The following is a 27,036-nucleotide window of genomic DNA, read 5'->3' as shown; positions in this document are numbered from 1 at the left end:
GGAGAGCCAGAAGAAGCCATGAGAAGGCCCTGGAGGATAGGATTAAGGAAAACCCCAAGGCATTCTACAAGTATGTGAAGAGCAAGAGGATAAGGCGTGAAAGAATAGGACCTATCAAGTGTGACAATGGGAAAGTGTGTATGGAACCGGAGGAAATAGCAGAGGTACTTAACTGATATTTTACTTCAGTATTCACCATGGAAAAGGATCATGGTGATTGTAGTGATGACTTGCAGCAGACTGAAAAGCTTGAGCATGTAGATATTAAGAAAGAGGATGTGCTGGAGCTTTTGGAAAGCATCAAGTTAGATAAGTCGCCGAGACCGAATGAGATTTACCCCAGGTTACTGTGGGAGACGAGGGAGGAGATTGCTGAGCCTCTGGCGATGATCTTTGCATCATCAATGAGGACAGGAGAGGTTCCGGAGGATTGGCGGGTTGCGGTTCTTGTTCTTTTATTCAAGGAAGGGAGTAGAGATAGCCCAGGAAATTATAGACCAGTGAGTTTTACCTCAATGGTTGATAAGTTGATGGAGAAGATCCTAAGAGGCAAGATTTATGAACATTTGGAGAGGTATAATATGATTAGGAGTAGTCAACATGGCTTTGTCAAGGGCAGGTCATGTCTTACAAGCCTGATTGAATTTTTTGAGGATGTAGCTAAGCACTTTTAAAAAGGAAGAGCAGTAGATGTAGTGTATATGGATTTCAGCAAATCATTTGATAAGGTACCCCATGCAAGGCTTATTGAGAAAGTAAAGAGACATGGGATCCAAGGGGACATTGCTTTGTAGATCCAGAACTGGCTTGCCCACAGAAGGCAAAGAGTGGTTGTAGACGGGTCATATTCTGCATGGAGGTCAGTCACCAGTGGGGTGCTTCAGGGATCTGTTCTGGGACCCTTACTCTTCGTGATTTTTTATAAATGACCTGGATGAGGAAGTGGAGGGATGGGTTATTAAATTTGCTGATGATACAAAGGTTGGAGGTGTTGTGTATAGTGTGGAGGGCTGTCAGAGGTTACAGTAGGACATTGATAGGATGCAAAACTGGGCTGAGAAGTGGCAGATGGAGTTCAACCCAGATAAGTGTGAAGTGGTTCATTCTGGTAGGTCAAATATGATGGCATATTAATGGTAAGACTCTCAGCAGTGTGGAGGATCAGAGGGATCTTTGGGTCTGAGTCCACAGGACGCTCAAAGCAGCTGCGTAGGTTGACTGTGTGGTTAAGAAGGTGTTCGGTGTACTGGCCTTCATCAATCGGTGAACTGAATTTAGGAGACGAGAGGTAATGTTGCAGCTATATAGGACCCTGGTCAGACTCCACTTGGAGTACTGTGCTCAGTTCTGGTCGCCTCACTACAGGAAGGATGTGGAAGCCATAGAAAGGGTGCAGAGGAAATTTACAAGGATGTTGCCTGGATTGGGGAGCATGCCTTATGAGAATAGGTTGAGTGAACTCGACCTTTTCTCCTTGGAGCGACGGAGGATGAGAGGTGACCCGATACAGGTGTATAAGATGATGAGAGGCTTTTTCCCCCAAGGCTGAAATGGTTGCCACAAGAGGACACAGGTATAAGGTGCTGGGGAGTAGGTACAGAGGAGATGTCAGGGTAAGTTTTTTTACTCAGAGAGTGGTGAGTGCGTGGAATGGGCTGCCGGCAACGGTGATAGGGTCTTTTAAGAGACTTTTAGATAGGAACATAGAGCTTAGTAAAATAGAGGGCTATAGGTAAGCCTAGTAATTTCTAAGGTAAGGACATGTTCGGCACAACTTTGTGGGATGAAGGGCCTGTATTGTGCTGTAGGTTTTCTTTGTTTCTAAATGTAGGGAAGACCATGCAAGAAACACAATATAAAATTGTGGCAAACTAATTACTCAATGTGCCAACTCTATACAAGACAAATGGCAATTCTCTAATGTGTCTTGTTCATCTGCTCACTAATGTAACCAACAATTTTTGTTTTAAAAACTGCATTCACAGGTATGATGTGGATGGATGGGCAAAAAAAAACTGGTGAACTTTTCAATATTTCCTCTTCTACTTAAGTAAGAGAGGTGTTAGTATATTACAGATTGAGAGAAAGCTTAATCTCTTCTGACCTAAACTCATTGGAATAAAGTTTAATTAGTTGTTATGCAAAGCAACTGAATAGAGAGAGTTTGGTCCACAGAGGAAGCAGCTTTTCAGTGCAGATGTGCAGAAATTACAATAAACACCCAGCATTTCAATATAATTTTTAGCCATTTCTACTGAAAGGTATAAGGCAGTGTTTGATTACCAGTCCACGGGGTTATGTGCATGTTGCAACAAGTAAGGGGACTTCTCATGGATCAACCGGTTGATGTGCCCCTTTTGACCCAATGAAGACGGCGGTTCCTCACTGCCTCCTGTTGCCATTGTTACAAAATTTGCCCTTACAAGGCTTTTCCTGAGCTGGTTCCTGTTCATTCAAGCAAAAAAAATATGTTTCCATGATTTATGATAGTAGCCATTTTATGAAATGCATTCCACCAGAAATAAAGACATCTGGGATCAGACGAAATGTTAACATTTTTTAAACCTTGAATCAAATGCTGTAACATTCCTAAAAGACACAGCAGAGCCAATAAAACTATTCATCATGACAGGTGAACCATTTAAATGATACAATACGGCTGCATTTTCCACAAGTAATTCATCAAGTGAGCAAAATTTGTCACAAAACAGGAATCTCAGTAGTCCTCAAAGGCAGAGAAAGCTTTGAAGTAAAGGAAGGTGTCTTCCTAACCATCTTCCCTTGGATTAGACCTCCACATCCTAAACCCCCACCACCACAAGTACAAAGATTTTCAGCATCACTAGTAGCTACAGCTAACTCCAGGGTTCTTTCTCCTGGAATGGGAGATGTCAAGCAGGTGAACTTTTGAACCAGCACTTCCAGCTTCCTTGTCAGAAATTCTCCTCTTACACTGTATTGTCAAAATATTCAGCCTCCAACCCTTTGTTCACATAAATGAGTATTACAACCAGGGATCTTACTTAACTGAGAATTTTTATTTCTGAATCACCCGCTCCTTTTTTTTCACAGTACAGCCCAAAATTGTGAAGCATGAAAAACTAAAAATTCAAAAACTTAGACGTCAGCAATTCAAAAGTATTCATCCTTCTTTGCTCAGAACTTAGTTGAACCACCTCTCGCAGCTATTACAGGCAGTAGTCTTTTTGCACAATGTGATGAAGCAAAATTTGCCCATTCCTCCTTGCAAAATTGCTCAAGCTGTGCCAGGTTAGTTGGGGAGTGGCATGGACAGCAATCTTGAGATCTTGCCATAGACGTTCAATTGGATTAAGATCAGGACTCTGACTGTTCCACTCAGGACATCAATTTCCTTCATTTGAAGCCATGCCATAATTGCTCTGGCAGAGTGCTTTGGGTCATTAACCTGCTGAAAGACAAACTTGCTTCCTAGTTTAGGCTTTCTGACAGAGGCTAGCACAAGTTTTTATCCAGAATCTCTCTGTATTTAGCAGCTTTCATCTTCCCATCAGTGCTGACCAGATTTCCAGTCCCCACTGCTGAAAAACATCCCCGTAGCATGATGCTACCTCCACCATACTTTACAGGAGGGATGGTGTTAACCAGATGATGCGCAGTATTAGATTTACACCTCACATACTGTTGAGAGGCCAAAAAGCTCTGCTTCAGTCTCATCCGACAAAAGACCTCCTTCCACATCTTTACAGTATTCGCTGAGTGACACTTTATGGAAAAGGAGATGCTTTTTTTTAGCCAAGGTTTCTTTTTGCCCACTCTTCCATAAATACCCTTTATTCTGCAAGGCCTTCGAGATTGTGCAGCCATGAATTTTATCTCTAGTTGCAACTACTGATTTCTGCAGCTCAGTCAGAGTGAATGTTTGTGTCACAGTAGTCTCTCTTACAAATGCTATTCTTCTCTAGTGACTAAGTTTAGAGGTGCAGACTGACCTAGGCAATGTGGCTATGGTTTCAAGGCAAACTGCACTGAGCAGTGTCTTTGAGATGGTCTTGTATCCTTCCCCAGATTTGTGTTTCTCTATTATCATTTCCCTGCCTTGTCTTAAAAGTTCTTCCGTCTTCATTTTGGTTTGGTCTGTTAAAAATCTACCATACTGTTGGACCTTACAGAGAGAAGGGTATTTATTCTTATGAATTCATTGAAAACAGGTGATCTTCCAGTTTTCTACATCAAATTCAGTTGGTAAGATAATACAGTAAGTATATTGCACCTGAAGAAAGTTAGCATAGTAATTACTAATGGGATAAATACATTTTTAGCCTCACGATTTTGGTTTTTAATTTTTAGTAAATTGTTGACATGTTTTGGAATTTTTTTTGATTTGACATGATGCACAATGTTTTGTAGATTAGCTCAAAATATCCTATTTCAATGTATTTTAAATTTAGAAAATCACAGTGAAATGTGAAAATACTTGTGGGGGCTGAATGCTTTTTCAAGGCACTGTATAAATCATACGGCACAGAAATAGATCCTTTCAACTCACCTTAGGACCGTAATGACTACCTTAGCTAATCCTATTTGCCCGCATTAGCCCTCTTTCCTTCTAATCCCACCCTACCCAAGTACTTGCCCATATGGCTTTTTAACATTGTAAATATATCTGCATCTATCATCTCGTCTGGCAGATCATTCCAGATATTCACCACCTCTGATGTGAAAAAATTACCCCTCAGGTCTCCTTTAAATTTCTCCCCTTTCACTTTAAACCTGTGCCCTCTAGTTCTAGATTCCCTTGCCTGGGAAAAATACATTCTCAATCCCATCAAGCTCTACATGACTTTATAAACCTTTAAGTCACTCCTCAGCTGATTTGAGAATAAAACAAGCCTATCCATTCTCACCTTGTAACTGCAGCCCTCCTTTCCAAACAACATCTGGTAAGTCTTCATCACTCTTTCTATTACTACTACATCCTTTGTGTTGTAGCCACCAGAACTCTACGCAATACTTGAAATGTAGACTAATCAATAGTTTATTCAGCTGTAACATGCAATCCCAACTTTTATACTCAATGCCTCAGCCAATCAAAACAAGTCTTTGTTGCCACTTTGAGCAAATTATGGATTTGTACCCCAGGTCAACCTATAGATCAACTCTCCTAATGTCCCAGCCATTTGTTCCAAACTCTGACTTCCCAAAGTGTATAACCTCACACTCTTCTGAATTAAATGCCATCTTATACCAATCGCTCCACCTAGCTTTCTAGCTGATCTATACTTTTTTTATATATATATTCATTATTCCTCTCAGCCCTAGTCTTCTGCCTTCTCCCCCGTATCACTTTATTCCATGACTAACCAAGAATTTATCAACCTCTGCCTTAAATATACCCAATAACTTATCCTTCACAGCCACCTGTGGCAACAAATTCCATTGATTCACCATTCTCCGGCTAAAGAAATTCCTCCTCATCTCCGCACTAAAAGGACACCCCCTCTATTCTGAGGCTGTATCCTCTGGTCTTAGACTCCCCCACCATAGAAAGTATCCTCTCCCCATCCACTCAACTGAGGCTATTCAATGTCACAATGTCACAATGAGGTCACCCCTCATACTTCTGAATTCTAGTGAAGCTTAGAGCCATCAAACACTCTTCAAATGACAAGCTATTTAATCCAGGAATCATTTTAGTGAACCTCCTCTGAACCCTCTCCAGCTTCAGCACATCATTTCTTAGTTTTTGTTAGCAAAAACTGCTTACAATACTCCAAGTGAGGCTTCAGCAGTGCTTTATAAAGACTCAACATTTCATCCTTGTTTTTATATTCTAGTCCTCTTAAAATGAATGCTAACATTGTGCTTGCCTTCCTCACCATCAACTCAACCTACAAATTAATCTTTAAGGAATCATGCACAAGTCTCTTTTCACCTCAGATTTTTGTATTTTCTCTCCATTTAGAAAATACTCATTTCTTCTACTGAAGTACATGACCATACACTTCCTGACACTGTACTCCACCTGCCACTTATTTGCTCATTCTTTTAATATGTCTAAATCCTTCAGTAGCTTTTCTACTTCGTCAACTCTACCTGCCCACTACCTATCTTCACATTGGCCACAGAGCTGTCAATTGCATCATCCAAGTCATTGACAATTAACATAAAGAGAAGCAGTCTCAACACAGCCCCCGTGGAACACCATTAGTCATCGGCAGCCAACCAGAAAAGGTTCACTTTATTCCTGCCAATCAGACAATGCTAGATCTCTCCTGTAATACCATCTGTTCTTAACTTGTTGAACAGCCTCATGTGTGGCACCTTGTCAAAGGCTTTCTGAAAATCCAAATACAGATCATCCACTGATTCTCCTTTGTCTATCCTGCTTGTTATTTCTCCAAAGGATTCCAACAGATTTGTCAGGCAAGATTTTTCCTTGAGGAAATCATGCTAACTACAGCCTATTTTATCATGTGCCTCCAAGGACTCTGAAACTACATCCTTAACAATCGACACCAACATCTTCCCAGACACTGGGATCAGACTAACTGGCTAATAATTTCCTTTCTTCTGTCTCCCTCCCTTCTTGAAGACTGGAGTGACAATTGCTATTTTCCATTCATCCAGAACCATGCCAGAATCATTGATTCTTGAAAGATCATTATTAATGCCTCTACAGTCTCTTCAGCCACCTCTTTCAGAACCTTGGACTGTATACCATCTGGTCCAGGTGACTTACCTACCTTCAAACTTTTCATTTTCCCAAGAACCTTCTTCCCTGGTAATGGCAACTACACACACTTCTGCCCTGACACTTTCAAACTTCCACAGTGAAGACTGATGCAAAGTACTTATTCAGTTCATCCACCATTTCCTTGTCCCCTATTACTACCTCTCCAGCAGCATTTTCCAGTGGTCCAATATCTACTCTCACCTCTCTTTTACACTTTATGTATCTGAAGAAACTTTTGGTATCCTCTTCAATATTGTCATCTAACTTACTTTCATATTCCATCTTTACCTTCTTAATGACTGTTTTGGTTTGGCTGCCTTTTACAAGTTTCCCCATCCTCTAACTTCCCACTAATTTTTGCTCTATTATATGCCTTCTCTTTGGCTTTTATGTTGGCTTTGACTTCTCTTGTTAGTCATGGTTGTGTCATCTTGCTGTTAGAATACCTCTTCCTCTTTGGGATGTATATATCATGCACCTTCCAAATTGCTCCCAGAAATTTCAGCCATTGTTGCTTTGCCATCATCCCTGCCAGTTTTCTTTTCCAATCAATTCTGGCCAACACCTCTCTCCTGTCTTTGTGATTTCCTTTAGTCCACTGTAATACTGATATATCTGACCTTATTTTCTCCTTCTAAAACTGCAGGGTGAATTCTATCGTATTATGATCACTTGTCCATCTTTACCTTCATAAGGGTTCCTTTACCTTAAGCTCTCTAATCAATTCTGGTTCATTTCACAACACCCAATCCATATTAGTTGATCCCTTAGTGGGCTCAACCTCGAGCTGTTCCAAAAAGCCATCTCAAAGGCATTCTCGAAATTCCTCCCTTGGGATCCAGCACCAACTGCCCAATCTAAGCTGCATATTGAAATCCCCCATGACTACTTTAACACTGCCCTTTTGGCATGAATTTTCTATCTCCCATTGTAATTTGTAGACCATATCTTTACTATAGTGTGCAGGTCTGTATACAACTCTCATCAGGGTCTTTTTACCCTTATAGTTCCTTAGCTCTACCCACAATGATTCAACACCTATCTCAACTCTTTCTAACAATTTAATTTCATTTTTTTTTAACCAATAGAGCCATGCCATCCCCTCTGCCTACTTGCCTGTCCTTTCAATACAACGTGTATCCTTTGACATTACACTCCTGGCTATAACCTTCTTTCAGCCATAATGCCCAAAATGTCATACATGCCAATCTGTAACTGTGCTACTAGTTCATCTACCTTATGCTCTTTTACTCTCACTTTGACCGACAAAATATGGAGGCACCTTCACGAACTTCCACAGACCCTGACAGCCCTATAATTCAGTCTCTGAGGTTGACATGAGAGCATCCTTCAAGAGGGTAAACCCACTAAAAGCATCCAGCTGAGTAATGAAGATCTACCCTGATCAATTGCCAGTGTTCACTGATAACTTCAACGTCCCAGTTCAAAAGTCTGAGGTATTTCAATTCTATCTGCTTCAATTACACCGATGAATATGATACTGAAGAATATGATAACTTGCTTCAATGACCACCATCCAGAAGCACTTACATCCACTGTGATGAAGTGCTAGGAGAGGTTTATGATGAAACATATCGTAATCAACTCCTGGCTGAGAAGCAACTTAGATCCTTTCCAATTTGCCTACCAGCTCAACAGGTCTACAGCAGATACATTTAATTGGCTCTTCACTCAACCCTGGCACATCTGGGCATTGAAGATGCATACATCAGGATGTTCTAAATTGACTTCAGCTCTGCATTCAATATTATCTTCACCTCCAAACTAATCAATAAGCTCTAAGACTTAGGCTGCAATACCTCTTTGTGTAATTGGATCCACGATTAGCTCACTTGCAGACCCCAGTCAGTTCAGATTAGCAGTATCACCCCCTCCACAATCACCATCAGCACAGGTGCACCACAAGGCTGTGTGTTTAATCACTGCTCTCCTCACTTTATATTTGGGACTGTGTGGTTAAGCACAGCTCCAATGCCATATTTAAGTTTGCTGACTTAAATATGGCACCTTGCAGACAAGTTCGTTGGTCAAATTAAAGGTGGTAACAAATCAACATATAGGAGGGAGACTGAAAATCTGGCCACAACAATAATCTCACACTCAATGTCAGCAAGACCAAAGAGCTGATTATTGACTTCAATATTTGGGGGAAAGCAAAGGTCCATGTGCCAGTCTTCATCAGGCGATTAGAGGCAGAGAAGGTCAGAATTTGGAATTCCTCAACATTATCATTTCAGAGGATCTATCCTGGGCCCAGCACGTAGGTGCCATTACAAAGAAGACATGGTAGTGTCTCAACTTTCTTAGAAGTTTATGAAGATCTGGCATATCATCCAAAACTTTAACAAACTTCTATACATGAGTATTATATTGACTGGTTGCATCATGGCCTGGTATGGAAACATCAATGCCCAGCAACAGAAAAGCCTACAAAATGAAGTGGCTACATCATGAGTAAAGCCCTCCCCACCATTGAGCACATCTATAAGGAGCGCAATTGCAGGAAAGCAGGTTCCATCCTCAAAGACTCTCACCATCCAGACAATGCTGTCTTTTTGCTGCTGCCATCAGAAAGGAGATACAGGAGCCTCAGGACCCACACCATCAGTTTCAGGAATAGTTACTACCCCTCAACCATCAGGTTCTTGAACCAGAAGGGATAACTTCATTCATGCCAACACTGAACTGTTTTCACAGCCTATGGACTCACTATCAAGGACTCCCCATCTCATGTTTTCAGTATTTATTTCTTATTTATTAATATCATTTTGTGTTTTATTCCCCTTTTAGATTTGTGCAGTTTTTTGCACGTTGGTTGTTTGTCTTCTTGTATGTAGTTTTTCATTGATTCCATTGTGATTCTTTGTAATTACTGTGAATGCCCACATAGAAATGAATTTCACAATAGTATATGGTGACATATATGCACTTTGATAATAAATTTACTTTGAACTATTGAACTTTGAACTGATGTCCTTCACTTCCTACAACTCCACCAATCTTTGTTTCATCTACAAACTTACTAACCATACAACCTCTGTTCTCTTTCTAGTCATTTATATATAATAAATTGAGAACAATGAAGTTCACAGCACTGATCCCTGAGACATCACTTGTCACAGACTTCCAAACCTGTCATTACCCTTCGCCTCCTGTTACCAGGCCAATTTTAGACCCAGTTTGCCATCATACCCTGGATTATTTGTGCCTTAACCTTCTGGACCAGCCTAACATTCAAGATCTTGCCAAAAGCCTTGCTGAAGTCCAATGAACTATGCCTACTTCATCAATTTTCTAAGTTTCAAAAAGCTGAATCAAATTTATGAAATGTGATCTCTTCTACACAAAATCATGCAGATCAGTCCCCGCCTTTTGAAGAGGCATGTCAGAATCTTCAACAACTTCCCTACTATTGCTGTAAGGCTCACTGCCCTGGAGTTTCCAGGTTTCTGCATTTCAGACTATTCAGGCAGGAACTCTACGATCCCGGATCAGTCAGCACAGACTAGATGGACCAAAGGGTCTGTTTCTGTGCTATACTCTTCTATGCGCCACCATTCCATCTCTACTTGGCCCTAACCCACCTGGACAAAAAGGACACATACGTTCAGATGCTGTTCATAGACTTTAGTTCAGCATTCAACACAATCGTCCCTCAGAAACTAATTGGAAAGCTGAGCCTACTGGGCCTAAACACCTCCCTCTGCAACTGGATCCTAGACTTCCTGACTGGGAGATCTCAGTCAGTCCAGATCAGGAGCAGCATCTCCAACACCATCACACTGAGCACGGGGGCCCCCCAGGGCTGTGTGCTCAGTCCACTGCTGTTCACTCTGCCGAGCCACGACTGTGCTGCAACACACAGCTTGAACAACATCATCAAGTTCGCTGATGACACGACCATGGTGAGTCTCATCAGCAAAAGCGACGAGTCAGCTTACAGAGAGATGCAGTGGCTAACGGACTGGTGCAGAGCCAACAACCTGTCTCTGAATGTGAACAAAAGAGATGGTTGTTGACTTCAGGAGGGCACGGAGCGACCACTCCCCACTGGACATCGATGGCTCCTCAGTAGAGATCGTAAAGAACACCAAATTTCTTGGTGTTCACCTGACGGAGAATCTTACCTGGTCCCTCAACACCAGCTCCATAGCAAAGAAAGCCCAGCAGCGTCTCTACTTTCTGCAAAGGCTGAGAAAAGTCCATCTCCCACCCCACATCCTCATCACATTCTACAGGGGTTGTATTGAGAACATCCTGAGCAGCTGCATCACTGCCTGGTTCGGAAATTGCACCATCTCGGATCGCAAGACCCTGCAGCGGATAGTGAGGTCAGCTGAGAAGATCATCGGGGTCTCTCTTCCCGCCATCACGGACATTTACACTACACGCTGCATCCGCAAAGGAAACACCATAATGAAGGACCCCATGCACCCCTCATACAATCTTTTCTCCCTCCTGCCATCTGGGAAAAGGCTCCAAAGCATTCGGGCTCTCACGACCAGACTACGTAACAGTTTCTTCCCCCAAGCTATCAGACTCCTCAATACCCAGAGCCTGGACTGACACCTTGCCCTATTGTCCTGTTTATTGTTTATTGTAATGCCTACACTGTTTTGTGCACTTTACGCAGTCCTGTGTAGGTCTGTAGTCTAGTGTAACTTTCTCTGTGTTGTTTTTTTTACATAGTTCAGTCTAGTTTTTGTACTGTGTCATGTAACACCATGGTCATGAAAAACGTCGTCTCATTTTTACTATGTACTGTACCAGCAGTTATGGTTGAAATGACAATAAAAGTGACTTGACTTGACTATGATTCTACAACTATGATTCATTCTGGCTATCTGCCTGTTCTTCACATATGTATATAATGCCTTGGGGTTTTCCTTAATCCTACTTGTCAAGGCCTTCTTGTACCCCCTTCTAGCTCTCCTTTCTTCATCTCCTTCCTGGCTACCTTGTAACTCTCTAAAGCCCTATCTGACGCTTGCTTCCTCTTAGCTCCTTTCTTCCTCTTGACTAGATATTCCACATCTCTTTGCCAATCGTGGTTCCTTTACCCTACCATCATTTTCCTGCCTCAATGGGAAAATCAAATCAAATGACCAGACCATTCCTGTTACGGATTTTACTTTTAAGGTCATATGAACGTAGGAAGTCAAAATCAGATTTATTTTCCCCATCTTATATGATGCAAAATGTGTTGTTTTGCAAAAGCAGTACAGTACAAAGACATAAAATTACCTTAAATAGGGCAAAAGACTAAATATGAAGATCATGACTGCTTCTCTGCGTTTTCTGAGAGATATTGAACCTCTGGTTAATGAGGAGGAGAAGGTGAATAGCAGGTTATAGGCAACAAGGAACACATGGGACACTTTGGATCATAAGAAATGCTAGAGAACACACAAGAGGAAAACCAGAAGAGATAAAAGGCATGAGGTTACTAGCAGACAAGGTGAAGGAGAATGCCAGGAATTTCTACAGATCTATTAAGAGCAAAATGATAACTAGGAACAAAATTGGTCCAGTTGAAGATCAGCATAGCTGTCTGACATGAAGCTGGAAGAGATGGACGAAATCTTAAATGGATTGTTTTTGCATCTGTACATTTGGGTGATAGACAAAGATTGTATAGAACTGGGGCAAAACATCAGTGAGATCATGGCCCATATACAGATTACAGAAGATAAATAAGGGTGGATAAGACCTCAGAGCCTGAAAAGGTTTCCACTCAGACCTCGTGTAATACTAGTTCAGAAATTTCAGGGGTCCTGGCAGAGGTATCCTCAGCCATGGGTGAGGTGCCAGAGGACTAAAGGACAGCTAATGTTGTTCTGTTGTTTAGAAAAGGTTCAACAAATAAGCCAGTAAATTATAGTCTGGTGACATCAGTAGTGGATGAGGTAGTAAACTGAATTTGACAGTGGCTCCACGGGAGAAGTCAGAAAATGTTAGTGCCTAACTGGTGGCCTGTGACTACTGATGTGCTGCGGGGATCAGTACTGGGTCCATTGTTGTTTGTCATCTTTATCAGCAATCTGGATAATAAAAGGAGGCTCATGCAAATGATTTCATGATTGACTGGCTTGTCATATGAAGAGCAGTTAATGGCTCTGAGCCTGTACTCACTAGAATGAGGGGTGACTTCATTGAAAACTATCAGATGGTAAAAGGGCTTGGTAGAATGGATGTGAAGATGTTTCCTATAATGGGAGTGTCTAAGACCGGGGACACGCGGGGTCCTTTTAGAACGGAGATGACAAGGAATTTCTTTAGTCAGAGATTGGTGAAGTTGTGGAGGCCTAGTCTGTATGTATTTTTAAGTCAGAGGTTGACAAATTCTTGATTGGTCAGGGCTTGATGGGATATGGGGAAAAGGCAGGAGATTGGGGCTGAGAGGAAAATTGGATCAGCCATGATGAAATACTGCAGCGGGCTTGAAGGGCCAAATAGCCGAATTCTAGTTCTATATCTTCTGGTCTTATAACATGATAAAGTGATCAGCAAATTTATAGATGATGTCAAGACTGGGGGTGTAGTGCACAGCAAGGAGGCTATCAAAGCTTGCAGTGGGATCTGCTCCAGATGGAAAAATGGTTGAAAATGACAAATGGAATTTAATGCTGACAAATGTGAGGTGTTACTCTTTGGTAGGCCAAACCCAAAAAGAATTATACAGCACTGAGGAGTGCAACAGAACAGTGGAATCTGAGAATACAGATCAATAATTCCCTGAAAGTGGTGACACAGCTAGACCATAAAGAGAGATTTTGGCCTTCATAAATCAAAGTATTAAGTATAATAGTTGGAATGTTATGTTCAAGTTGTATAAGACATTGGTGAGGCCAAATTGGGAGCACTGTGTGCAGTGCTGGTCACCTTCCTACAGGAAAGGTATCAATAAGATTAAGAGTACAGAGAAAATTTACAAGGATGTTCCTGGAACTTGAAGACCTGAATTATAGGGAAAGGTAAAATAGGTTAGGACTTTATTCCCTGCAGCTCAGGAGGATGAAAGGATGCTCTTCTGCACGCCACTGTTGTAACACATAGTAACTTGAATTACTGTCATCTTCCTGTCATCTTGAACATTCTCCTCTGACCTCTCCCATTAAAAAGGCATTTTCACCCACAGAGCTGCCACTCACTGGATGTTTGTTTGCATCATTCGCTTTAAATTCTAACGACTGTAGTGAGTGAAAAGCACAGGAGATCAACAGTTTCTGAGCTAATCAAACCACCCCATTTGGCATCAACAATCTTCCCATGGTCAAAGTCATTTAGATCAGTTCCCATTCTCACTGCCTTAGACTGCAACATCTCTCTCCAGCAGCTATCTCTAACCCTCACACTCTTCTCCCCTTGCTCCATTTACCAACTCCATTCCCCTCCCCTACCTGGTGCAATCTGCCTATCTTTCACTCATCACTTTGGGCTCCACACTCCAAACACACTCCACCACCAATAATTCTGACCATCTCCCCTTAGTCCCGATACCTCAAAATGTCAACAATTTTCCTCCTCCTATAGCTGCTGTTCACCCAAGTTTCTTCATCAGATTTGTGTTGCTTTAGATTCCATCACCTGAACTACTTCTTCTGTCTCCAATGCTCACCAACAATATCTCTACTGTACTAAATGGCAATGTTAACCCTAAAACTGCCTCAAGAATATTGAATCCTGTTTACAATTAAGAGCATAATCTCAGTACATCCTACAAAATATTGTCAATCTAGCAAAGGCACTGCCTGCTTTAAAGAGCACAAAAATAAACATTCAAACTCGAAGTTTGAAAGACGAAATTTCAGTTAGGGGCGTCTCATCCCCGAGTTTTCCAGAGGCTGATAGTTTGAATTTAACGAGTTAAACCAGCCTGTGGTCAAGAAAAGCTGAATCTGCCTCAGCTGTGTGATCGGAGGAAGTGACACGAGTCCCAAGTTCCTGGGACTAGTAGTCCTAGTGCAGCTCCGCTCCGTTAGCGCCGTCTAGAAAGGACTACAATTCCCATTAGGCAGCGCGTCCACCCAGATCTCACATTAGCGCCCAGTACACAAGAGCCGAAGCAACAGCAAAACAAAAGCAAACTGCAGGAGGAACTCAGGGAAATCCTGACATCCGCACTCCAAAGGATGTTGACCTTGGCTCTACCTGCGCGGTACTCCCGTTGTGAAGGCCTTCGGCCTGTTCTCCGCTGCGCTCCGGATGGAAGAAGCCGCCCGGCGCAGGCTGAGGGAGAACCGGGGCCCGCAGCCCAAGTGCCGCAGCATCCTCTCAGTCAGTGCCACGGCGTCATCTAGCGTGGAGGTCTTCAACAAGGGGCTGCGGATTTCAAACCGTTTTGCTCCAAGTGGCCAACAGGGGGCATTCCGACCGATGAGGCTGCAGCTCTTTGTTGATGTTCTCTCCTTCTCCCCAATTTCCCTTCTGTTATCCAATGCCCCAAGGCATCCCACTACATAAATTACAAGAGAATCAGGAAATGGAAATTGGACTGGGTACTAGCATGGTCCTGATAAGCCATTTAGCACTACCTCCCCAGCCCCGTTGTTATATTTCCCTTCTGAAATTGAAATGTTTTCCTCATGTCAGTGAGCAAAGCTGCACATTGGACACTGTCATCAGTCTGGGTCAGAACAACACAGAGCTACAGGAGGGGCAGGACTGGCAGCTCAATGTTCCAGGGTTCCGATGTTTTAGATGTGATAGAGGCAGAGGGATGAAGGGTGGGGGGGTGGCTTTGCTAGTCAGGGAAAATATTACAGCAGTGCTTCGACAGGACAGATTAGAGGGCTTGTCTACTGAGGCCATATGGGTGGAGGTGAGAAACAGGAAAGGTATGACCACATTAATAGGGTTGTATTATAGACAACCCAATAGTCAGTGAGAATTGGAGGAGCAAATCTGCAGACAGATAACAGACAACTACAGGAAACATAAAGTTGTGATTGTAGGGGATTTTAATTTTCCACACATTGATTGGGACTCCCATACTGTTAAAGGTCTAGATGGGTTAGAGTTTGTGAAATGTGTTCAGGGAAGTTTTCTAAATCAATATATAGATGTACCAACTAGGGAGGATGCAATATTAGATCTCCTATTAGGAAATCAGTTACGGCAGGTTACAGAAGTGTGTGTAGGGGAACACCTTGGTTCCAGTGATCATAACATCGTTAGTTTCAACTTGATCATGGATAAAGATAGATCCGGTCCTTGGGTTGAAGTTCAAAACTGGAAAAAGGCCAAATTTAAAGAAATGAGAAAGGGATCTAAAAAGCGTAGATTGGGACAGGTTGTTCTCTGGCAAGGTTGTGATTGGTAAGTGGGAAGCCTTCAAAGGAGAAATTTTGAGAGTGCAGAGTCTGTATGTTCCTGTCAGGGTTAAAGGCAAAATGAATAAGAATAAGAAACCTTGGTTCTCGAGGGATATTGGAACTCTGATAAAGAAGAAGCGAGAGATGTATAACATGTATAGGCAACAGAGAGGAAATAAGATGCTTGAGGAGTATAAAAAGAGTAAGAAAATACTTAAGAAAGAAATCAGGATGGCTAAAAGAAGACATGAGGTTGCTTTGGTAGTCAGGATGAAGGATAATCCTAAGAGCTTCTACAGGTATGTTAAGAGCAAAAGGATAGTAAGGGATAAAATTGGTCCTCTTGAAGATCAGAGTGGTTGGCTATGTATGGAACCAAAAGAAATGGGAGAGATATTAAATGGGTTTTTTGCATCTGTGTTTACTAAGGAAACTGGAATGGAGTCTATGGAAACAAGGCAAACAAGTAGGGAGGTCATGGAACTTATACAGATTGAAGAGGAGGAAGTGCTTGCTGTCTTGAGGCAAATCAGAGTAGATAAATCCCCATGACCGGACAGGGTATTCCCTTGGACCTTGAAGAAGACTAGTTTTGAAATTGCAGGGGCCCTGGCAGAAATATTTAAAATGTCAATATCCACGGGTCAGGTGCCGGAGGATTGGAGGATAGCTCATGTAGTTCCGTTGTTTAAAAAAGGCTCAAAAAGTAAGCCGGGAAATTATAGGCTGGTAGTAGGTAAATTATTGGAAGGAATACTAAGAGATAGGATCTACAAGTATTTGGATAGACAGGGACTTATTAGAAAAAGCCAGCATGGCTTTGTGCATGGTAGGTCATGTTTAACCAATCTATTAGAGTTTTTCGAGGAAGTTACCAGGAAAGTGGATGAAGGGAAGGCAGTGGATGTTGTATACATGGACTTCAGTAAGGCCTTTGACAAGGTCCCGCATAGGAGGTTAGTTAGGAAGATTCAGTCGCTAGGTATACATGGAGAGGTAGTAAATTGGATTAGACATTGGCCCAATGGAAGAAGACAGAGAGTGGTAGTGGAGGATTGCTACTCTGAGTGGAGGCCTGTGACTAGTGGTGTGCCACAGGGATCAGTGCTGGGTCCGTTGTTATTTGTCATCTATATCAATGATCTGGATGATAATGTGGCAAATTGGATCAGCAAATTTGCTGGTGATACAAAGATTGGAGGTGCAGTGGACAGTGAGGAAGGTTTTCAAAGCTTGCAGAGGGATTTGGACCAGTTGGAGGAATGGGCTGAAAAATGGCAGATGGATTTTAATGCGGACAAGTATGAGGTATTGCACTTCAGAAGGTCAAACCAAGGTAGAACATACAAGGTAAATGGTAGGACACTGAGGAGTGCAGTAGAACAGAGGGATCTGGGAGTACAGATACATAATTCCCTAAAAGTGGCGTCACAAGTAGATAGGGTTGTAAAGAGTGCTTTCGGTACATTGGCCTTTTTAAATCAAAGTATTGAGTATAAGAGTTGGAATGTAATGGTGAGGTTGTATAAGACATTGGTGAGACCGAATTTGGAGTATTGTGTGCAGTTTTGGTCACCTAATTACAGGAAGGATATTAATAAGGTTGAAAGAGTGCAGAGAAGTTTTACAAGGATGTTGCCGGGACTTGAGAAACTGAGTTACAGAGAAAGGTTGAATAGGTTAGGACTTTATTCCCTGGAGCGTAGGAGAATGAGGGGTGATTTGATAGAGGTGCATAAAATTATGATGGGTATAGATAGAGTGAATTCAAGCAGGCTTTTTCTACTGAGGCCAGGGGAGAAAAAAACCAGAGGTCATGGGTTAAGGGTGAAGGGGGAAAAGTTTAAAGGTAACATGGGGGGGGGGCTTCTTCACGCAGAGAGTGGTGGGAGTGTGGAATGAGCTGCCAGATGAAGTGGTGAATGCTGGCTCACTTTTGACATTTAAGAAAAACTTAGACAGGTACATGGATGAGAGGGATTTGAAGGGATATGGCCCAGGTGCAGGTCAGTGGGACTAGGCGGAAAAATGGTTCGGCACAGCCAAGAAGGGCCAAAAGGCCTGTTTCTGTGCTGTAATGTTCTATGGTTCTAACACGTGATGTGAGGGAGCAGGGAAGCAAGAGTGAGAAATAAAGACATTTTCAGAGCATGAAATGTCATCATGATATATGCACTAATTAAGCACTAAGATATTTTACAAATTCACAACAGTGGCGACGAGGATATGGACTTTGAAAGTAAGTTTAACGTTAGTTGTGAGAATGGAGATATCATGGATACAACACTTCCAATGTTTTATGGAGCCAGCTACACCAGGCACAAGATGGACACGATGGCTCAGCTCAATTGAATTTTATGAATTGAATTGACTTTATTACTTACATCCTTCACATACCTGAGGAGCAAAAATCTTTACATTACGTCTCAGTCTAAATGTGCAATGTGCAAATTATAATAATTAATAATAAATAGTGGATATAATGGAACTCAATATAACATAAAAATACAGTTGTGTCAGCATGAACTAATCAGTCTGATATCCTGGTGGAAGAAGCTGTCCCAGAGCCTGTTGGTCCTGGCTTTTATGCTGTGGTACCATTTCCCGGATGGTAGCAGCTGGAACAGTTTGTGGTTGGGGTGACTCAGGTCTCCAATGATCCTTCGGGCCCTTTTTACACACCTGTCTTTGTAAATGTTCTGAATATAGTTCACATCTACAGATACACTGGGCTGTCTGCACCACTTTCTGCAGAGTCCTGCAATTAAGGGAGGTACAATTCCCATACCAGGCAGTGATGCAGACAGTCAGGATGCTCTCAATTGTGCCCCTTTAGAAAGTTCTTAGGATTTGGGGGCCCATACCAAACTTGTTCAACCGTCTGAGGTGACAGAGGAGCTGTTGTGCCTTTTTCACCACACAGCTAGTATGCACAGACCACGTGAGATCCTCGATGACGTTAATGCCGAGGAACTTAAAGCTGTTCACCCTCTCAACCCCAGATCCATTGGTGTCAAAAGGGGTCTGTCTCCATTCCCCTTTTGTAGTCCACAACCAGCTCCTTAGTTTTTGTGATATTGAGGGAGGAGTTGTTTTCTTGACTCCACTGTGACTTGTTCTCTGTAGGCTGCCTCATTTGACATTAGACCAATCAATGTAGTATCAGCAGCAAATTTAACTAACATATTGGAGCTGTGGGTAGCGACACAGTCTTGGGTATACAGAGAGTGAAGGAGGGGACTTAGTACACAGCTCTGAGGGGCACCTGTATTGAGGGTCAGAGAGGTAGAGGTGAGGGAGCCCACTCTTACCAGCAATCTGACAGGAAGTCCAAGATCCAGCTGTACAAGGCAGGGTCAAGGTCGAGGTCTCTGAGCTTCTTGTCAAACCTGGATGGAATGGTGTTGAATGCTGAACTGTAGCCCAAGAACAGCATTCTCACATAAGCATCCCTCTTCTCCAGATGTGTAAGGACAGTTTGTAGAGCTGTGGCTAATGTGTCATCTGTCAATCAGTTGTGTTGGTCGGCGAGTTGTAGGGGGTCCAGTTTGGGTGGTAGCAAGCTGCAGATGTAATCCTTGACTGCCCTCTCAAAGCATTTGCTTATCATTGAGGTGAGTGTGACAGGACGCCAGTCATTCAGACATGTTGCCTTGGTCTTTTTAGGTACCAGAACAATGGTGGATGTTTTGAAGCAGGACAGCACTCTACACTGGGAGAGGGGGAGATTAGAAATGCCTGTAAACACATCTGCCAGTAAATGCTGATGGTAAAGGACTGATAGTGGACGATAACACAATTGATTATACAAAACAACGAAGGAGAGCACTATTTTTACAACTTGCAGGACCAGATTTGCAGGATATGTTCTCAGCACTACCAAACACGGGACAAATCACAGACTCTGCGGCAGCAGTATTGCACGGAATGCTTACTTCGTTCCCCAGATCAACACTATGTTTGCCCAGCAGCATTTTCATCAGCTTGCCCAAAAACAAGGTGAGATGATCCAACAGTTCTCTACTCGCCTTCAGTAGGCAGCAGCAGACTGTGATTTTCGAATGGACACAGACAACCAAATCAGAGATGCCATAGTGGGAAGATGTAACTCAGTCTATGTGCAGGAAAAACTACTGGAGAATATGCAGGGCCTAACGCTCGCCCGCAAACTGGAAATAGCAGCACAATGTGAAAAAGTAGAGGAACTGGGTGAAAATGTGTGGGGAAAAACTTGTCAGAACAGATAAAGAGCAATTCATATAGTCCTAAGCAGAAGAGAAAGCTGTCCCCATATTCATCCAGAACATCACTGGAGGCTGGGGGGGGGGGGGGGGGGGGGGGCGGTGTTTGAATGTGAAATATGTATTGGAAACAGAACAGACTAGGCAGAGTTTATCGTGTTAAAAAGCAATGGTGAACCACTCCTAGGTAGAGGAACAGCAACAAACTTGGGTGTGTTAAAGACTGGAGAAAATGTATCAGTAGTGACAGACGTTAAAGAGTCTCTTAAGTTGAAGTACCCAAAAGTGTTTGAAGGGGTAGGAAAGCTGAACAATAAACGATCAGTCTGTACATTCATCCAAAGGCAAAGTCTGTGGCCCAGCTGCTCAGACCTTACAACTCCAGGGAGGCTGTTGAGAAAAAAATTGAACAGCTAATGACATTACTGAGAAAGTTGAAGGTCCAATTCCTGTGGTTAGCCTGGTAGTAATTTTACCAAAATCCAACAAGGGCATCAGAATGTGCCTAGATGTGAGAAGGGCAAATGAAGCAAATGTGAGGGAGAGATATCCCATTCCAACTGTAGATGAGATACTACAGGGTATGAATGGAGCTGCAGTGTTTAGCAAATTTGACTTGAAATGGGGCTAACACCAGCTAGAACTCCAGAATCTAGCGAGATAACCACCTTTACTGTGCATAATGGGGTGTATAGGTACAAGAGACTGATATTTGGTGTGCCGTCAGCCAGTGAGCAGTACCAGCATGAGATAGCAAATGCTTTAGCTGGAATTGAAGGAGTTGAGATGATGTGATTGTACATGCGTCTAACCAAAAAATGCATGATGAGAGACTGCATGCTGTCTTAAAGAGACTCGTAGAGTGTGGACTGACACGAAACCTGGAGAAATGTCAGTTCAACATGGAGAGACTAGTTTTCATGGGAATTCTCGTCACAGAAAGGCATCAGACCAACTGACGAGAGAGTGCAAGCAGTAATGGAGGCTCATGGACCACAAAATGCCACGGAAGTGAGGAGTTTCCTAGGTCTTGTTGGCTACAGCAGCAGATTCATACCACAGTTTGCAACTTCGTCAGAAACACTGAGACGATTGACCAGGAAGGACGCCTGGTTCAAGTTTGGAGAAGAATAGAACAAGTGTTCAAAACCCTAAAAGAGGAGCTAGCAAGAGCAGGCACATTGGCCTAATTTGATAAAGATCCACCAACTAAAGTAATAGCAGATGCCAGCCCAGTCAAACTGGGGCCAGTACTCATACAAAGTGAAGAAATGGTACCTATCTGCTATGTGAGCCTTAGTCTCACAGACTATGAACGAAAATACTCACAAACAGATCAAGAAGCATTAGCACTCATGAGGGCCTGTGAAATAATTCATCCTTATTTGTATGGAAGAAATTTTGTCCTGATCACAGATCACAAACCTTTGGAGATGATTTACAACCCAAGATCTAAACCATATGCATGCATAGAACGGTGGGTCTTGAGATTGCATCCATATGACTACAGAAACAAGAGAAAATCTGCAGATGCTAGAAATCCAGGCAACACACATAATATGCTGGAGGAACTCAGCAGGCCAGGCAGCATCTAGGAAAAGGGTACAGTCAATGTTTTGGACCAAAACCCTTCAACAGTCCTGCTGATGATGAACAGTACAGTGATGATGTCATCAGTCTGGGACAGAACATGTGATGTGAAGAAGCATGGAAGCGAGAACGAGAAATAAAGACAAGTTCAGAGCATGAAGAATCAAGTCATGATGTTTGCACTATCTAATTAAGCACTAAGATAGGTTGTAAATACACGACGGGTGCCATGGTAGCTATTACAGCTCAGGGCATTCCAGAGTTCAGAGTTCACTTCTGACACTGTCTGTAAGGAATTTATACATCCTCCAAGTGACTGCATGGATTTCTTCCTTGTTCGCTCCCACAATCCAAAGACAAACAGGTTAGTAGGTTAACGGGTTATTGAAGAATTGTCCTGTGATTAGGCTAGTGTTAAGTAGGTGGGTTGTGGCTCGTTGGGCCAGAAAGGCCTGTTCTACACTGTATCTCTTAATACAAATAAAATTATATTAATTTATGTAACAGTAATGAAGTCTAGGCCTCCCGTCCCATGATCCTTTCCCTTCTCCAGCTCTGTATCACTTTTGACAATCACCTTTCCAGCTCCTAGCTTCATCCCACCCCCTCTGGTCTTCTCCTATCATTTTGCATTTCCCCCTTCCCCTCCTACTTTCAAATCTCTTAGTATCTCTCTTTTCAGTTAGTCCTGACGAAGGGTCTCGGCCTGAAATGTCGACAGTGCTTCTCCCTATAGATGCTGACTGGCCTGCTGTGTTCCACCAGCATTTTGTGTGTGTTGTTGTTTGAATTTCCAGCATCTGCAGATTTCCTCGTGTTAAGTCTTTAACCCAACAGATTAGTTGTTTATCTTTTCACATGCCTAGTCAACTATTTTCAGTGTTCTGTGTTTACACTTAATGTCTTTCAACACTTACACAATCAAAAAGGGCTTTTGACTCAGGAGACAACAGAGGCTGCAGATGTGGGAAATCTGCAGAATCCACAAAATGCTGGAGTATCTTGATGAGTGACACAATAGCTATGGAGGAAAACTGGCCAGTTGATGTTTCTAAGATGAGACCCTTCAGCAGGTCCAGGAAAAACAATGCAGATAACCAGTATAAAACGCTGTTGGGAGGAAGGGGAAGGGATTGATGAAAGAAGCTGGGAGGTTAAAGGGCTAAAGAAGTTGAAATTTAAGAGGATAGTGGAATATAGAATAGAAGGAAAGAAGTTGGGAATGAAACAGGAGGGAGGAGTGTGTGGGTGTTGGGGCTGATTCAAAGTGTGGGGAGGGGGAAGAGAAGGGGTGATGGATGCTGGTGGGATAAGATAAAAAATGGGGGAACAGAGAGGAGTGGTTAGCAAAGTTACAGAAATCAGTTTGGGAACTACCAGAGCAGAATATGAGATGCTGTTCCTGTAATCTGCACCTAGTCTCAACTTGGCAGTAGAGAAGTCCATGGACAGACATATCAGTATGGGAATGGGAAGTGGAATTAAACTGGCACCCACCAGGAGATCCTGACTGTTACAGCAGACAGAGTGAAGGTGCTCGATGAAACCATTCCCTGATCTACATCGGCTCTCACCAAAGATCAATTTTGACAGGATAGCGATGGTAAATTGTGTGTTTGTAAACATGGAGAGCAGGATTACTCCTACATTTGGGAAGTCAAATAAGGTTAGAGCAGGTATGTGTATGGGCAACAAGGAATGTTGACTTACAGAAGGAACTTTGGGGTTGAAGTCTGCAGTTCCCAAATACATTTGGTAGATACAGTGGTGCTTGCCTTCATTTATTAGGACATTGAATAACACTTGGAACATTACGTTGCAACTTTACAAAGCACTATTCAGAATACACAAGGAGTGTGCAGTGCTAATCACCACACCATGGGAAGGATGTGGTTGCTCTTGAGATTGTGCAAAGCAGATTCACCAAGGTGGTGCCTGGATTGGAGGGCTGTAGTTATGCAGAAGTATTGGCTAGGCTAGGCTAGGCTGGTTCTTTCTGGAGCAAAGAAGTCTAAAGTGTGACTTGGTTGACATATATAAAATTTTGAGCAAGAGACAGAAACTTTGGAGAAACTTTGGAACCAGATGGAAGGAGCTGATGGGCAAACTTAGGAGATGGAGAAGATATGAGATGAGAAAGGTGGGCAAAGGGAGAAGGAACCTAGGTGGTCAGATGAGAGGAAATGGGACAAGAATAATGGGGGGGGGGGTGTGGATTACCAAAAATGGAAAATACAACATTCATACCATTGGCCTGTAAGCTAAGCAAGTGGAAAATGAGTTCACACAAAAGACTGCAGATGCTGGAAATCTGGATCACACACATAAAATTCTAGTCAGGTAGTAAAAAGTACAGTCAATGTTCCAAGCCAAATCCCTTCATCAGGACTGGAAAGGAAGTGGGCAGAAGGATAGGAGCAGACAGAGGGGAAGGAGTAAACCATGGTAGCCAATAAGTTGATAAAGGCAAGGAGGTAAGGGATAGGTGGAGAAAACGATGCAAGAGGCTGTGAGGTGACTGGTGGGAGAGGCTGAAGGAGGAATCTGTTAGGACAGAATAGAATAAAGGGAAGGAGGTGGGGAGCAGAGGGAGGATGGTAAGTGGTAGGTCATCAGGGCAAGCAAGGAAAAGGTAATATAGCCAAAGGAATCAAAGAAAATAAAGGGGTGGGAATAGAAACAGACTGATATCTCAAACTTCCAGTAACCGCTCCCTTCTGTTTATTCTGACATCTTTCCCCTTCCTTTCCAGTGTTGATTAAGGATCTTGGCCCAAAACGTTGACTGTTCATTTCCCTCTATGGATGCTGCCTGACCTGCTGAGTTCCTCCAGAATTTGTGTGTGTTGGAAAATAAGCTGATGTTTTTCCTAGTGACTGGAGAAGTATATTAAAGAGATAAATAGTGGCCAAATGCACTGGGGAGAGCTACCTGTTGTTCAAAATCAATGTATCAAAATCCTCAGTATCCAAGAGGACTGAAGGGACACTGGTTCTATGCCTTTCTCCAACAATAGAGCATTTCCTGAGTCATTAACAGAATTGTCAAACTAGGCCTATCATTAAGCAAGAATTTAACATTCAAAAACATCTCTCAGGCATCAGTGCTATCAACTGAGCCACAGCTGAGACAGCAGATGGACTTCTACTATACAAGCTCAGTACTGTTAACTTCAAAGCATTTGATAAGCTATAAAATACACCAATACCTGGAGACTGCATATTCTGAAATCCAGAGCAACAAACTGCTTGAAGAACGCAACAAGTCAAGCAGCATCTGCAGGGAGACGGGAGGAGACATCAGCAGTTTGGGACTGAATGGAGAAAGGATATGCCCAGTATAATGGGAGGGGTGGGACAGATGGGAATGGTAAGAAAGGAGCCCAGGGTGAATGGTGGATTGGGGAGGGGTTAAAGTGTTATTTTTGAATACATGCAGCATACAAAATAAGGTACATGATTTTTTTTAGTGCAGATTGACATTGGCATGTATGACATTATGGGTATCACTAAGTCATGGCTGAAAGATCAGAGCTGGGAGCTTAATATCCAAGGATACACATCATATCAAATGGACAGGCAGGATAAGCAGAGTGGGTGCAGTGGCTCTGTTGGTATAAAAATGAAACCAAGGCCTGAGAAAGAACTGACATAGAATCAGAAGCTGTAGAATCCATATGAGCAGAGTGTGCAAGGGTAAAAAAATTAAAGTAAATTTATTATCTAAGTACATATATGTCACCACTCCTGAGATTCATTTTCTTGCAGCTGTTCACAGTAGAACAAGAAAACACAATAGAATCAACAAAAAACTACACACAAACAAACACTAACAAAGAACCAATGTGCAAAAGACCCTGATGGAAGGTATATACATACCTCTGAACAGTAGCCAGGATGTGGAGTACAATTACAAAGGAGAGAGAAAAGACATTTAAAAAGGGCATTGTTACTATGGTTCTGGGGGATTTCAAAATGCAGGTAGACTGGAAAAATTAGGTTGAACTTGGATCCCAAGAATAGGAATTTGTAGAATGTCTATGAGATGGCTTTTTAGGAGTTTGTGGTTGAGCCCAATGGGGAGAAAAAGTAATTCTAGATTGGGTGTTTTGTAGTGAACCAGATTTGATTAGGGAGCTTAAGGTAAAGGAACCTTTAGGAACAAGTAAACATAATAAGACAGAATTCACCTGCAGCTTGAGAGCTAAAAGCAGATATATTACAGCAGAGTAAAGGGAACTATAGAGGTATGAGGAGATAGCCAAAGTTGATTGGAAGGACACACTAGCAGGGATGACAGCCGAGCAGTAAGGGCTGGGGTTTCTGGGAGTAACTTGGACGGATAGATACATTGCAAAGAAAAAGTATTTTAAAGGGGGGGCTGACAAGTGAAGTCAAAGGTAGCAGAAAAGCAAAAGATATTTGCTATACACAATATAGCAAAATATAGTGATTAACTAGAGGATTGGGGAACTTTTTAAAACCAACAGTAGACAACTAGAAAACACTAAATAGTGAAAAGATGAATAATGAAGGTAGGCTATCCAAAAATGTAGAAGATACCAAAGGTGTTTCTTGCCAAAAGGTGAAAAGTGAGGCAAGAGTAGATATCAGACAACTGGAAAATGGCACTGTAGTAATGTGGGATAAAGAGATGGTGGATGAATTCAATAATTTGCATCAGATTTCACTGTGCAAGACTTCAGTTGCATACCAGAAATTCAGGAATTGGGGACAGACATGAATACATTCACTATTACTAACGAAAGGTGCTTGGGAAGCTGGAAGGCTTGAAGGCAGATAAGTCACCTGGACCAGATGGACTACCTCAGGATTCTGAAGGAGGTAGCTAAAGAGATCATGAAGACATTAGTTCTTCAGAAACATCTGCATGATCTTTCAAGTATCACTAGATTCTGAAAAGGTCTGGAGAACTGGGAAATTGCAAATATCACTCCACTCTTTAAGAAGGAGGGAGATAAAGAACAAGAAATTATATGTCAGTTAGCCTGACTTCAGTGGTTAGAATTAATTATTAATATTTCAGGGTACTTGGGGGTACATGATAAAAATAGGCTGAATTAAGCATGATTTTCTTAAGAGGAAATCTTGCATGACAAGTCTGTTCTAATTCTGTGAATAGCGGGCAAGACAGA

The 27,036-nt window shown here is 42.4% G+C and overlaps 1 protein-coding gene across 2 annotated transcripts in view; it reads right to left on the bottom strand.

The window, feature by feature from the left end:
• spata20 (spermatogenesis associated 20) overlaps nt 1-15,042 on the bottom strand; it is a 467,506-nt gene extending 452,464 nt beyond the window's left edge. The window contains exons 1-2 of one of the 2 annotated variants that reach the window (XM_073026743.1): nt 14,888-15,042; nt 2,284-2,445 (exon numbers count right to left, since the gene is read on the bottom strand). In XM_073026743.1, the coding sequence (XP_072882844.1) occupies nt 2,284-2,445; nt 14,888-15,006 (281 nt within the window). In that variant the 5' untranslated portion in view covers nt 15,007-15,042. Of the gene's footprint in view, nt 1-2,283; nt 2,446-14,876 lie in introns of both variants that reach the window. The other variant, XM_073026744.1, reaches the window with a different exon arrangement.
• Between the last annotated feature and the right edge of the window lie 11,994 nt (nt 15,043-27,036).

Source organism: Hemitrygon akajei, chromosome 22 (assembly GCF_048418815.1).
Source record: "Hemitrygon akajei chromosome 22, sHemAka1.3, whole genome shotgun sequence".
Classification (NCBI taxonomy): domain Eukaryota; kingdom Metazoa; phylum Chordata; class Chondrichthyes; order Myliobatiformes; family Dasyatidae; genus Hemitrygon; species Hemitrygon akajei.
Note: the sequence above shows the minus strand (reverse complement) of the source record. Positions and strands in the feature narration are given on the sequence as shown.